Source organism: Triticum dicoccoides, chromosome 2B (assembly GCF_002162155.2).
Source record: "Triticum dicoccoides isolate Atlit2015 ecotype Zavitan chromosome 2B, WEW_v2.0, whole genome shotgun sequence".
Classification (NCBI taxonomy): Eukaryota; Viridiplantae; Streptophyta; class Magnoliopsida; order Poales; family Poaceae; genus Triticum; species Triticum dicoccoides.
Genome location: NC_041383.1, coordinates 43,401,735 through 43,415,129, shown reverse-complemented (window position 1 = coordinate 43,415,129; position 13,395 = coordinate 43,401,735). Strand labels below are relative to the sequence as shown.

The following is a 13,395-nucleotide window of genomic DNA, read 5'->3' as shown; positions in this document are numbered from 1 at the left end:
ATATATGATTTTTTTCCTGATTATATGTATATGTATGAGTCTATGTATGTGTGTATATCTGTTTATGTCCTTTTTTTAGATCTTTTGTTTTTTGAATTTTTATAAAAATGTATATATGTTCTCTGTCTATATATATGTTCATCTATATATGCAAAAGATAGATTTTAAGAAAAGTTAGGATTTTTTTCTGTTCATAGATTTTTTTGGTGATATTAATTATTGTAGAATATGCAAATGTTTGTATATTCATATGAACAATGCATTAGGCAAAACCTTTACTTTTTTCGAAATTTTCTATTTGAACATTTAAAAAAACAAGCAATACTAAAAGAATGAGAGGAAAAAGGAAAATAAGAACAGGAAGAAAGGAGGAGAAGAGGAGAAATAAATAAGAAGAGGAAAAAGAAGAAAAATAAGAGGAGAAGAAGAAAGGAATAGAGGATTCTTCTTCTTCTCTTTTTTTTCTTCTCTTTTTTTCTTCGATCTTCTCCTCTATTCGTTTCTTCTTCTCCTCTTTTTATTTCTTCTTCGTTTTCTTATGTTTTATCGGGTCTGTCATCGTCGATATACCCCTCCTGATAACTTCAACACGAGGTGGGTCGATATAACCCCCTCCCCGATAATATTATTTTCCCATGTACGTATGTCGTCGTTGTCGATATTACCCCCTCCCGGATAACTTCGACATGAGGTGCGGTCGATATATATACCCCCTCTCGACTGTGATAACTTATACCACGGGAGCACCCCCCGACCCTCTCGCTCGACCAAAACTCTCGAGGACACCCAAACCCTAGAAAAAAATGATGTCGGTCTCCTACCCCCTCCCGCCGCGCCCCTACCCGACAAACTCTCCTGAGGCCACCCCAAACCCTTGAAGCGTTGTCGAGGCCACCCCAAACCCTAGAGAAGCAGCGTCGAGGCCACTAATTAATATGATTCCTTACTGTGATTAGCTAGCTAGTTCTACGTTTGCCACTAATATATCCATCTGTCATGTTTGAATAATAATTGCCATGTTGTAAATATTTGTAGAAACTATGGACACCCCCCGAGACGAAGCAACAGAAGCGGCGTTGGGGGACATAATCGCACAAGGAAGTGATGCCGTCTTCTCGTTTCTCAACGACACCGATGGTCTGGAAGGACATGGTGAAGAAGCAGGCTATGATTATGATGGCTCCTTTGACCCAATGCCGGTGCAAGAAGGAGACCGTGAGGACGGCTCCGGTGACCCAATGACGGTGCAAGAAGGAGACCGTGATGACGGCTCCGGTTACTGAACCGAGTCCGGCCAGGTATATATATTAGTTAAGCCTCTGTTGACTAGCTAATTGATGCATTCATTGTTTTGGTATGTACACATATTAATTAACTCTCGTCTTTCTTCTTTTTTCTAGCCCTCTGGATCGAGCACAACTTCGGTAAAGAGATGAGGCCCAAAGAAAAAGTTGCGCTCGGATGAAAGGTTTGAGATCACAGCAATCGTGCGCGATGGCCAACCGATTGAACCCATCTGGACAAAAGATGCATTTTCTGCTCAATGCGGGGTTCTTGTTAGGGACAAGATCCTGATCAGCATCCACCAATGGTATAAGCCTAAGAACGAAGACCCTGAGGTGTCTTATGTCAATGATATGCAGAAAGATGATATTTGGACTGAGCGGAAGTCAAATTTCACCCTACCGCCAGAGGAGGATCCGGAGAAGCCAGTTAAAGAGCAATTAATCAAGTCTTTTGCTCTTAAGAAGATGGCAGACCTATTCAGGAGGTGGAAGAATAAGCTGAAAAGGTTTGTCGACAAAGAAGAGACACCAGAATTCATTGGCAAATATGAGAAGATCAGAGATCACTGGCCCGCATTTGTGGCCCACAAGACATCGGAAAAGAGTAAGAAGATGTCGGCCACAAACAAGCAAAATGCTGCAAAGAAGAAGCTTCACCATCGCACGGGGTCAGGTGGCTACCTCAAAGCCCGGCCTAAGTGGGCCAAGGCTGAGAATGATCTGCTTGATAAAGGGATCAAACCAGAGAGAATGAACTGGCCAGACCGTTGCCAGACTTGGTTCTTCGGGGCTGGCGGAACCTTGGACCCTGTATCAGGGAAGTGCCTTTGGACAGACGAGCAAATGAAAATACCAGCCAAGAGGCTTTAGCACTATATCGATGCAGCGCAGCAAGGGACGTTCGTTCCAGACAGAGAGAACGACGAGCTCACAATGGCCCTCGGGGATCCTGAGCACCCTGGACTGACACGAGGCACGCCAGGCGGAAGGCTGGTTTTTTGGACGCAGGCAGTTACAAATGCCAGGCGAGGAGGAAGAAAGTGCAGCAGACCGAACTGCAGGCGCTGCACGCAAGGGTACAAGCGATAGAGGAACAAGAAGCAAATCGCAGCAAACGAACTGCCGAAGCTTCCCCCGAAGCTACCCCGCCATCTCAGCGGAGAAGCAGCGTGGCTTCCACCGAGCTGCTTCAGCCGGAGCATGTCTTGACGGCTCCTGCTAGCTACCCCATGGATGCTATCAGGGAGTCTCAAAATTGCCACCTTATGACGCAATGGCAGAACTTAAAAGTCAAGGCGACTGTCGGCTCTGTTCGACCTTCTGAACCCGGCGCAACTTTTCACTGTCGTCCGATTCCAGAAGGATATGCTAGGGTGACGGTGGATGAAATAACGGAGGGATTTGAGGACCTCCAGCTTGACCACCCTACCGGTGAAGGGGAGACTCGGCTGGGTTCTACTCTGAAGACTCCATGCCTATGGCGGAAGGAGTTCATCAACCCTTGTTTTTACTACAATTTGATATAGTGAATCCAGTAATGCAGACAACCCTTTTTAAAGCGCTTTTAAAGCCCCTGGCTCTCAAAAAGAGCTGGAGGTTTTGCCTCAACTCATTCCATGAATGTTGCTTCATTCCCCACGCGGCTGAATCCAACTCAGTCTTTATCTTGCCTTGCAGTTCTCTCTCATAACTGAAGCCAGGAGGTATTCGATTTATCGGATTTCGAGCTAGCTGCCCTTTTCTTGCTCCTTGCCATTAGCGCAACCCTTTTCTTTTTCTTAGCTAGCGTAGTTTTTCACCTTCAAAAGAAGGCGCCAGCGCTTTTGTAGTGACCCCAGAGGGGTCCCGGGTTGCTTTGGCGCGCCCCACCCCGTCTGTCCTGTGTTGTACTTGACTTGACTCTCCCCCACTTGCTGCTTGCTGATCGCAGTGTTCAAAAATGACACGAAGCTGGATATGAGTAGATGTTGTTGGTCGAAAACGTCTTTCATTCACAATGAAACAGAATGGTCCCACTCGATGCGTCATTTTACAATGTGTATTTTCATATTAAGAGTTCTTAAAAGTTCTCAACTCAAAGCCCAACCATCAAAAGGATGCTACAATGTTCGAAATTATCAACTTAACATGCCCCCTTACTTCCTTCATGACCTCCCACTACTTCATCTACCGAAATGATTAGGCAGATCTTGTTTTTTCTAGCATTAAACCTGCTCATGATCCTTTATAGAGCATGGAGCAGACAGAGAGATGAAAGGACCACCTTCTCCTGCTTGCTTGATCGGAATCTATTCACATTTAGAATAGCTGAAGTGCTACTTAACTTCACTTAGTAGTTGAAACTCGGAGAGACAGAGAGAGTCCTCTCTCATACTTGCCAATTCCCTTGCTGATTTAAAGTGAGTAAACAGAATTCCATACTCGATCTCATAGATCCCTATAGAATTCTGCGGAAAGCCGGAAGGGCCAATTATTTTCTCAACCAGTGGACGCGGGCAACAAGGCTAGTATGTTCATTACAGAGAAGACCTAAAAAGCTACTCCCTCCATTCCAAATTACTCGTCGTGGGTGCTCAATAAGCTATTGACAATAATCTCAATATATTTTCTATTTTGTGGAAATAGAGATGTCAATTTTAGCTCGTTGGTAACATTTTCTAAAAGAGATTTCCATGTAGTGCTCCTTTTTTTTCACCTTTGGTTGTGTGCATCCTAGATGTCTTTGTGACTTCTAGTAGGTCCAGAGACTGGATGTAATTAGTATCTTCCCAATATTAATATATTCCCTATTTATTTTTTTATGAATTATGTTACTATCAGTGTAAAATAATGCAATGCAATTATGAGATGAATATGAATGTGTGTATGTGTGTATGTGATGTATAGATAGCGTGTGTTATTTATGATCATTTGCCGAGACTTTGAGTGCAAGGCTGTCTGTCACGTAAGGATAAAGGGTCAGATTTAAGAGTTGACCAGTTGCTTCTTAGCAGTCTCTCTTCTTTGTGTCGGTTCTTTGGGCGGCTTAAAAAATAAATTGTCTCTTCCCAGCTTAAAATATAAGCCGTTCTTCAAATTTATTGAGACTTCTAAATTAGTTATTCTATAATTAGTTTAGAAGCTTCAGTAAATAAAAAAACGGCTTGTAGGAAAAGCTGGGAAGGAGGCATTTATTTTTTAAGCTGCCAAAAGAAGCGGCCCTTTGTCACTTATGCACTCAACAATCAGAAAAGAATCAGACACCGCACGTTAGGTTATTGGAAAATGTCAAAGACAGCAATACTTACTGTATACTTAAGGCAACCATTAGGTTTGACAATTACAGGCAAAATAAATTACATGCAGAACTCGTCAATTAATGATTCCAAAAGAATCGGTTCGCCAAATTCCTATTTTCACTGAGCAGAACCAAGTAAACAAATAGAATTAAATAATGGACTAAAGTAATTAGTACTGCTCAATAATGGCGGCAGTTTTTGTAAACTAAATGACATAATAACGGCCTAGTAAAGCTAATTTGCGGATGGCAGGCTCTTGCAAACTAGTAAGTTTGGTCGTTGCGAATTTCATATACTACATCATCTACTTAGACTTTTATTAGAGTGCATGAATAGGACGCGGATTTGATGAACATGGTTCCGCGTGCATTCCTTATGAATAGTAAATTCAAAAATAATATTAAAAACAACAAAAAATCTGAATCTCTTTTTATAATATATACACAGTCAACCGGTATACTCGCGTATGAAGTTTCACGAAGAAATTACATCCGTGGTAATCTGGTCAAAAATCACTAAGGATACCAATGGGTGTCAATACATCATGAAACTTCACACGTGAGTAGAATGGCCGACTAAGTTTCATATGCTGAAATTTTAGAATTTTTCAGTTCTTTATGTTTTTTTTTCAAATTTGCTATTCATGTGGGTGCTCATGGAACCATGTTCACCTTTGTATTTTTAGCATGAATGCCACAAAATTAACTATCCATCGTTGTCACTAGTATGACGAGTACCAAGGAAGGAAGGATAGCTCTGAACACTATATAGAAAGGCTGAGATCGAGTCGCTTCTTTCATTCTACCATCCAATTTGAACTGCACCCCAAAACAATGGACGCAAGCCATCCCTCCTACCTGCTCTTCCTTGCAATTCTAGTCATCATCCCGTTGGCCTACTTCACCCTTTCAACTCGCCGGCAAGCCGGCCTGAGGCTGCCGCCGGGGCCATGGGCACTTCCAATAATCGGCCACTTGCACCACATGATGGGCAAACTCCCGCACCACAGGCTGCGTGATCTTGCCCAGCGCCATGGCCCGCTGATGCTGCTCCGGCTCGGCGGCCTGCCCCTCGTGGTGGCATCGTCGGCCGAGGCGGCCCATGAGGTCATGAGGACGCACGACATCGTCTTCGCGACACGCCCCATCAACAGGACCATGAAGCTTATCCTTGTTGACGGCTCGGAGGGCCTCATCTTCGCCCCCTATGGCAGCGCTTGGAGGCAGCTCCGGAAGATTTGCACCGTCGAGCTGCTCAGCGCACGCCGCGTCCAGTCCTTCAGGGGCATCCGCGAGCAGGAGGTCCAGCACCTCCTCCAGGCGGTGGCATCGACGCCATTGCTATCGGCCATGAACCTCGGCACACTATTGTCAACGTATGTCAATGACTCCACGGTGCGCGCCATCATAGGAAGCCGGTTCAAGGACCGGGAGACGTTCCTCCAGTTAATGGAGGAAGGTATCGAGCTATTCTCGAGGCCGGGCTTGCCGGACCTCTACCCATCATCCCGGTTAGCGATGCTCGTTAGCCGGAAGCCGCGACGGATGAAGCGGCAGAGTCAAGCAATGATGGCTTTCATGGAAACCATGATCCAGGAGCATCGAGTGCCCAGAGCCGCATGTGACAAGGAGGAGGATTTGGTTGACGTGCTCTTGAGAATCCAGAACCAAGATGACCACTTGGAGTTCCCGCTCACCACAGACAACATCAAAGCGGTGATGGCGGTAAGTTACGACCACATGCATCATGAGTCTTGAGTCATGACACTAAACAGCTAGTTACAGTATTGTTAGGCATTGAAGGCATTTCTAACTGATCCCTAAAAAATAGCGGAGTATCCAACGTAGTAAACCTTAGTAGAGTATTTATACTTCACTAAATTTTGGTCAGTTCTAGCCGATCCCCTAAAGTTAGCGGACATTTAAATATTAGTTCAACATAGATAGTCTTTGCAACTGAACATTAAAGCGTAAATATAAACTTGAACTAAACTACACTTAAAACTTAAACTAACACTCAAATTCGGTCGAAGTGAAGGTTGAGCCAGTCCTTCCTCGTGAGGCCACCCCCGGTGAGAGCGGGGTCCGAGCCGGTGCCGCTGCCGTCGTGGCCAGGGAAGACACTCCGCCACTCCTCAACATCGATCTCCTCCTCGCCGCCCTTCTTGTCGCGCCCCTTGCCGCCCTCCTCGTTGCCAGATATGACGATGACTTTGCTGCCATTGACGGCGAATATCGCCCGCTCAGCCTCCACGAGCTCCGGGTGCTGCCAGTGGTGGTCATCCATGTAGCCCTCGGCAGCGGCCTCCGCCTCAAGGCGCTCCCTCACTTCTCGGACCTCTTGCACCATCCGAGCGCTCACCGCCCCCGGCTCCAGCGGGACGAGGTGTACCGGTGCCATCCCGAACCGGAAGTTCAGACGGGCGTCGGAGCCGTGGTACCTCACCTGCCACCGGTCGTACTCCATGGCCGCGAGCTCGGCCGTGTGGAACGACCCGATCCACCGCCGTTGGTGGGTCTCCCGGTTGGTGATCTCCGCCACCCACATCCTCCATGACCGCTGCCGGACGCCGAGGCAGGTCCTCATCGGCGGTCGTGGCGGAGGGAGCTCCAAGAAGTACTCGAATCGAGTGAGGGCTGTGGCGGCCGTGTCTTGAGGAAGCGGCGGCGGACGACAACCCGCGGGTGTGGCGGGACGGATCCATGTTGTGGATCGGCAGAGGGGACCTCCGGCTACCACGTTCGGGCATTGGGAGGAGCGGGGGCGGCGGATCGGGGCGGGGGACACGTCGACGGCGAGGCGAGGGGGAGAAGAGGAGACAAAGGAGAGGAAGAGAGAGGGAGAGAATTTTACTCGGCCGCCGCGAGCCGGAGTAAATATACTCCAGGGAATAGGGATGGAGTAAATTTTTTACTCCACTAACCGGTATAAGAGATCAGCTAGCTGCGACCTAGAGGAGAAAAACGCAAATATACTTCCTTACGGTCGGATAAGGGATCGGTTAGAAATGCCCTAATAGCTGAAATCCATTGCAGGATATATTCATTGCAGGTAGTGAGACATCAGCAACGATGCTGGAATGGTCCATGGCCGAGCTCATGAAGAACCGGAGGGTGATGCAAAAGGTGCAGGAAGAAGTCCGGCGAGTGCTCAAGGGACAAGCAACAGTAACAGAGGAGAGCTTGAGAAGTTTAAATTACTTGCACCTAGTCATCAAAGAGACTCTTCGGCTGCACCCACCGGTGCCACTACTGCTACCAAGGGAGTGCCGCGCACCGTGCCAAATACTAGGATGTGACCTGCCAGTGGGGGCTACGGTGCTTGTGAATGTCTGGGCCATCAGCAGAGATTCGATGCGTTGGGACAGGCCAGAGGAGTTCATGCCGGAGAGATTTGAGGTCAACAACATTGACTTCAAGGGGGCAGAATTTGAGTACACACCATTTGGAGCAGGACGGAGGATGTGCCCTGGGATGACCTTTGGGCTGGCAAATATGGAACTTGCCCTTGCTAGCCTTCTATACCACTTTGACTGGGAGTTGCCGCATGGGATGGCGCCGACGGACCTTGATATGACGGAGGTCCTGAGAGTCATCTCGAAGCGGAAAGACGCCCTTCTGGTTGTTCCGATTATTTGCATGCCAATATGACCATACTATAAGAGCACTCATTTGTGTTACTCACTGCTGCCTTTCTCATTTGTGTCTACCAGATCGTATGCATGCAAACAGGGAAGATATCAAATTTGATTATTTGATTTCCTGTTTCTTCTCTGAATTGAAAGTTACACCTCCATTAGTTGATGCCTACGACCTCTTTTATTTTAAAGTTTCAACTGTAAGTCCAAAGATGAATCAAATTATAAAAGGACATGACTTTTACAACCAAAAGGCAACAGAGTTTGCATGAGCAATACTTAAATTTATAGTTGAGTGATGTCAATATATTTTCACACCATTGAGTGCCCGCTAAAAGTCTGGAAGGACAAGCCACCCGAGAGTAAGATGGTCACGGGGGATGACTTTGTATCCCACTGACTTGATCCCATCTCAAAAACTAAAATTGCGCGGTTCCGTTAGGTGCCGGCAAGTTGGTCTCCAATTGAGAGCTGTCATCTCACACTATGTGGGCCAAGTACATTATATTGCACTTCTTTCCTAGATTATTCATCTTCGTATTAGTACACTCTCTCATTAGCACTTAGGCCCCATCACTGTACTTCACGTGCATGCATGATAGTGTGGCAGAATCACTATTTCTGGGCCAAAACTCCAAAGTACCATGTTGAAGAAGCATCGTTAGAATTTGACTGGTGCACCCATTCTTTTCATACAGTACCACGGTACCTAAAATATACTCTATTCAATATTCATCTAATATCACATCTCTCCCATGTAAAGCTACACTATATAAACCTTTCGACCATATACTCATCTCGCAAATGCAATACTAGTTATTAATTTGGACGGGCCTCATAGCCACAATTGATCTATCCTCTTATAAGGGCAGCAACACCCTCTTCACACCATCCTTGTGAAATCTATCACAATCATCTTGTTTTACAAAAGTACCAATCTTATATTGATGAAGGCACATCCGAAACAGGTCATGTACTATGTTGAGCACTCAAAATGTAAATGGTAACTGCATGTCTGAAATCTAATTTTTGAAAAGTTTGCAAAGCATGCCAAAGTATGTCTGATGTACTAAATTACTAGTACATCACAACACCTCTGCCTGCTTAGAGATCTCGAGTTGCAGCTTCAGTGGTATGTATTACAGGGAACTCTACTTTGTAACGGATGTATTATAGCTTCAGTAGTATGTATTACAGCTACTTGAAACTTTGAACGTAACCATCATACAAGAGCTACTCTGTGCAGAAAATGATTCAGAATTTTTGGTGCAACATAAATTTCTGAAATGATATAATTTACAATAAACGTCACTATTATAGATACTAGATAATACCCCGCGCGTTGCGGCGGGATATTTTAGCTAAATGTCTTTTGAAGGTGTAGGTATAAGAAAAAGGCAATGATTGAACAAAGAAAAAAGGCATGATACCAGGCGAGGTATTGCTCGATAAAAGTTAAACTATCATGTTCCATCACGAAGTTAAGTTGTAAGCAACTAAATGGAAAACTAAAATGACATTTAGCAGATGAGGAGCTCAGAAAATAAGATTACAACATTATGGTTCTGATACTATTATTTTACAAAAATATGCCACCAAAAAGTTCATACAACATAGTTCGAAGAACACAAAAGGAGTTTAGGATACCGATTTGTACTGTCCAACGAATTTAGTCCGAGTGCAGAAAGTGAATCCAGAGAGGAATCAAATGGCATATACATGCAGTCGACATCATAGAATATAAACTCATGCAAGTGGCAGAGCCTCTAGCCAAGCTTCTTCATATCAGGATGGGGAAGGCTTGATGGGAAAGAAAATCAAGCAAATCCGTGGCTTCCTCTTATCCCAATAGTTTATATTCATATCAAGTGGAACATGGCAGGAACTCGTTCTCTACCCTGTCCATCCTCTGATCCAGCTTCATGTGCTTTCGGACGTCGTTGTGGGTGGTTGTGTTGAGGCCGTGGGAGGGCGATCGCATGCATTGCTTCTCGATGACGATGAAGCTGGCAGACGATTCGTCGGCCGCGTAGTCGCAATCCGTTTGGCAACCTACTGGCAGCGGCATGCAGCAGGTAGTGGCAGTAGCAGGGTGTCCTAGCGGGAGCAGCTAGCGGTGCACCGTGATGGTGAGCAGGGCCACGACCGTAGTGTGGTGAGCGGGTAGGTGAGGACGCGCAGCTTTCGCCGGCGAGTTGGACGGACCTGTTGGTGTTTCTACTGTTAGACGGCGACGTCGACTTTTGAGGGAGGAAGCATGGGCACCGTAGTGGTGGCGGAGCACCTGGATGTGGAAAGACGCGGCTGAGGGGAGTGGTGGCATAGGTTGATGAAGGGGTAGCCCGACTTAGGTGCGCAGGTGAATCGCAAGAGGGACGGGGAATTTATGGGGATGAAGGGAGAGGAGACGAGGGGCCTCGTGCGTCGGTTACCCTAAAAATCCATCAAGATATTACTGAGGTTGATTGAGATTAGAGAAGACGAAAAAGGAGAGGGAAATCAAGAGGCGTTTCCACAGAGGATTCCGAGGGAAAAAATAATGCCGCGCATCTGCCAGCCTGCCACACCACGTGAGGATTGGTGAACGATTTCTGTGGTGGGGTAGACATTGAAGTGGAGAAGGAAGCGGTGGCATCGGCGCTTTGATGGGTGTAGAGTGGATAAAGAATCAGCGATCGCCCAGCATTAGACCATCCGCACAAAACATAGCGGTCCGTGGTGAAGAAAGGAACCGTAGAAAAAATATCGCAAGCCAAAGGATGCGGTTTTTTTTTTTGTTTTTGCGGGGGAGCCAAAGGATGCGTTGCTAAACCTGATGGGATAAAATAAAAATTGAGGGAGAGGGAGAGGGACCGGTTGCTCTTTACAAACTGAAGGCTGACTTGGCATGATGATGATGTGGATAGTATGCATGTCGAGAGAATTGGTGATAGTGGGGATCAACTTCTTAAGAATGTTAGATGTTAGATTCCTGCCCCTCCCAAAAAAAATCAAAACAGTTTGTCGACATAGTAGTACTTGTGTGATGTTGTCATGCAAAGCTTCAAGTCTAAATCTTTTATTGTTTTGGATTGAGAAAGAAAAAGCGATTACTTTCACGTACGAACTTCAATGCAAAATTGGATGGCTACAAGTCTATCTAACCCTAAAACCATGTGACTTTTATTCCATACGACATCACCTTCACCGTCGAAACTTTGCCGCCAAAAACACAAAAGAAAAAATAGGCGAAAAAACTAGATTCCGAACATTGATCCATAGTTTTCCTCGTCTCCGGAAACTGAAAAAGCGACCGGACGTGATGGGAAATGACACTAGTTTGTTTACCTCATGATCTACCCTCAGAAATGTAGTGTGTTTGGATTGCATCCTGAACAACGTTTACCTAGCCTGGAGCGCGTGTGTCGTCGAGAGCGCATGCCTAAACTCTATTTGATAGGTATCTTGGGGAGCGGCTAGCAAACGGTTACCTGGCGCGGGAGCACTCCTAGCACGCCACATGTCGCATGCTTGGCGCATCCCATGAGAGAATGTTTTTTTAATGTTTCTGCATGCATTGTGGGTTTTATCTGGGGGTTTCGATTTCTTTCGGCTCTTTCATATTTGCTAGGTTTTCCCTAGGTTTTGGTTGGATTTTTTTAGTTTTTTTTCTGGAAGCAGCTTTTTTGCGAGAAGCACAATATAATATATTTGTGCTTCCCTGACATAGGAAAAAGCACAACATGTATTTCTGCGAGAAGCACAACCTTTCTTCTGTGAATAAGCACATCCTATGCTTCCACGAGAAAGGGAAAAGGCACAACTATGCTTGCCCCCGATAAAAGGGAGAAGCGCAACCTGTACTTCCTGAGAAGGGAAAATGACAGTCTGTGCTTCCCAAAAAAAAATTAGAAAACACAATTGTGCTTCTCAGTTTCCGGTTTTTTCTTCCGATTTACATTTTACTTTTTTTTGGTTTGACGGGTTTTGTGGTTTTTTCTCTTGGTTTTTGTTTCAATTATTTTACATCTATTTTTCTGTGAAAAATGAAGTTTGTCAAAATCTATTAACACGAGATTTATTTTCAAAACATTTGATGCAAGAAATTCAATAGTGAAAATTGTTCAAGATTTGGACGCGGTTTAAGTGATTAACCGTTTTGAAAATGAATCTACGAAAAAAGGGAAACATCTGGGTTGCGACAAGTGGCGCAGGTGCAGCGACTCAATTTTCAGCGCGAGAGAAAAGTGGAGAGTGACCTTTGTAGAGGATAGCCTTCATTAGTTATTTTCTTGAGAAATTTTGGGCTGGGGTTGGACCTTTGTAGAGGATTCCCTTCATTAGTTTTTTGTCTGAGGAGTGTATAGCCTTCATTGGTGATTTCGGGTATCTTGATTTTTTTAGGGGCTCGGCTATCTTGATATTTTTTTTAGGTGACGGTATCTTGATTTTCTCCTTGGTCCAGGCATATGGCCGAATGGCCCATGGACTTTCTAGACTGGCCCGCGCGCGACCAACATTTGGCCCAACCCACCAACGCATGCGGAACCCTACCTACCAAACCCACATGGCCGGCCTCCGTTCCTCAGTCTTCACCGCCGGTGCTCCCCCAAATCCCCGACGATGGCGGCTGCCGGTCCAGGACCGATCATTCATGTCAGCAGGGAGCAGGCGGAGGCCTTCCACCACAGCCGCGGCTTCCACCCCGGGGTGCTCGGCCTCGCTATCTACACCATGACGCAGCACGTCTACGAATCCCTGCCCGACCCGCCCGTCTCCACCGCCGCCCCGCTCTCGCTCGCCGCCGCGGCCTGGGTGCCCGGCGGTATCCGGTTTCCTCAAATGTTTTCCAAACCTCGAGGCGCTCTATATCAAGGTAAAAATAGCTAACCCCACTTACTTCAAATAGCAGCATTGTGCGTTACCACTAAGTGCTATATATGTAGTGTGCAGCTTAGTTAGGAGGATAACTACTCTATATATGACCCAATTTCATACTGTAAGTTCTTTCTTTTTCATTCTGCAAAGGTTGACGAGCAGCCCACTGGCAAAGTCAGTCTCAAGTTCTGGCTAGAGGGTGGTCCCATTGCATGTATCCGAGAACACATGAAGAAGGTGGTTTTTCATGAGTTACGAGGGTCAGCAAATGAAATTGTGTTCCTCAAGTTCATCGCTGAGAGAGCTCAGATGCTGGAAAAGATGGTGATTGTGGTGT

General features: G+C 45.9%; 1 protein-coding gene across 1 annotated transcript; it reads left to right on the top strand.

Annotated features, from left to right (window-relative positions):
* Positions 1-5,395: 5,395 nt before the first annotated feature.
* On the top strand, positions 5,396-8,341 carry LOC119367038 (premnaspirodiene oxygenase-like). Its single transcript, XM_037632670.1, has 2 exons — positions 5,396-6,288; positions 7,600-8,341. Exons 1-2 carry the CDS (start codon positions 5,398-5,400, stop codon positions 8,212-8,214), a joined length of 1,506 nt encoding a protein of 501 aa, XP_037488567.1. The 5' UTR covers positions 5,396-5,397; the 3' UTR covers positions 8,215-8,341.
* The last annotated feature ends 5,054 nt before the right edge of the window (positions 8,342-13,395 follow it).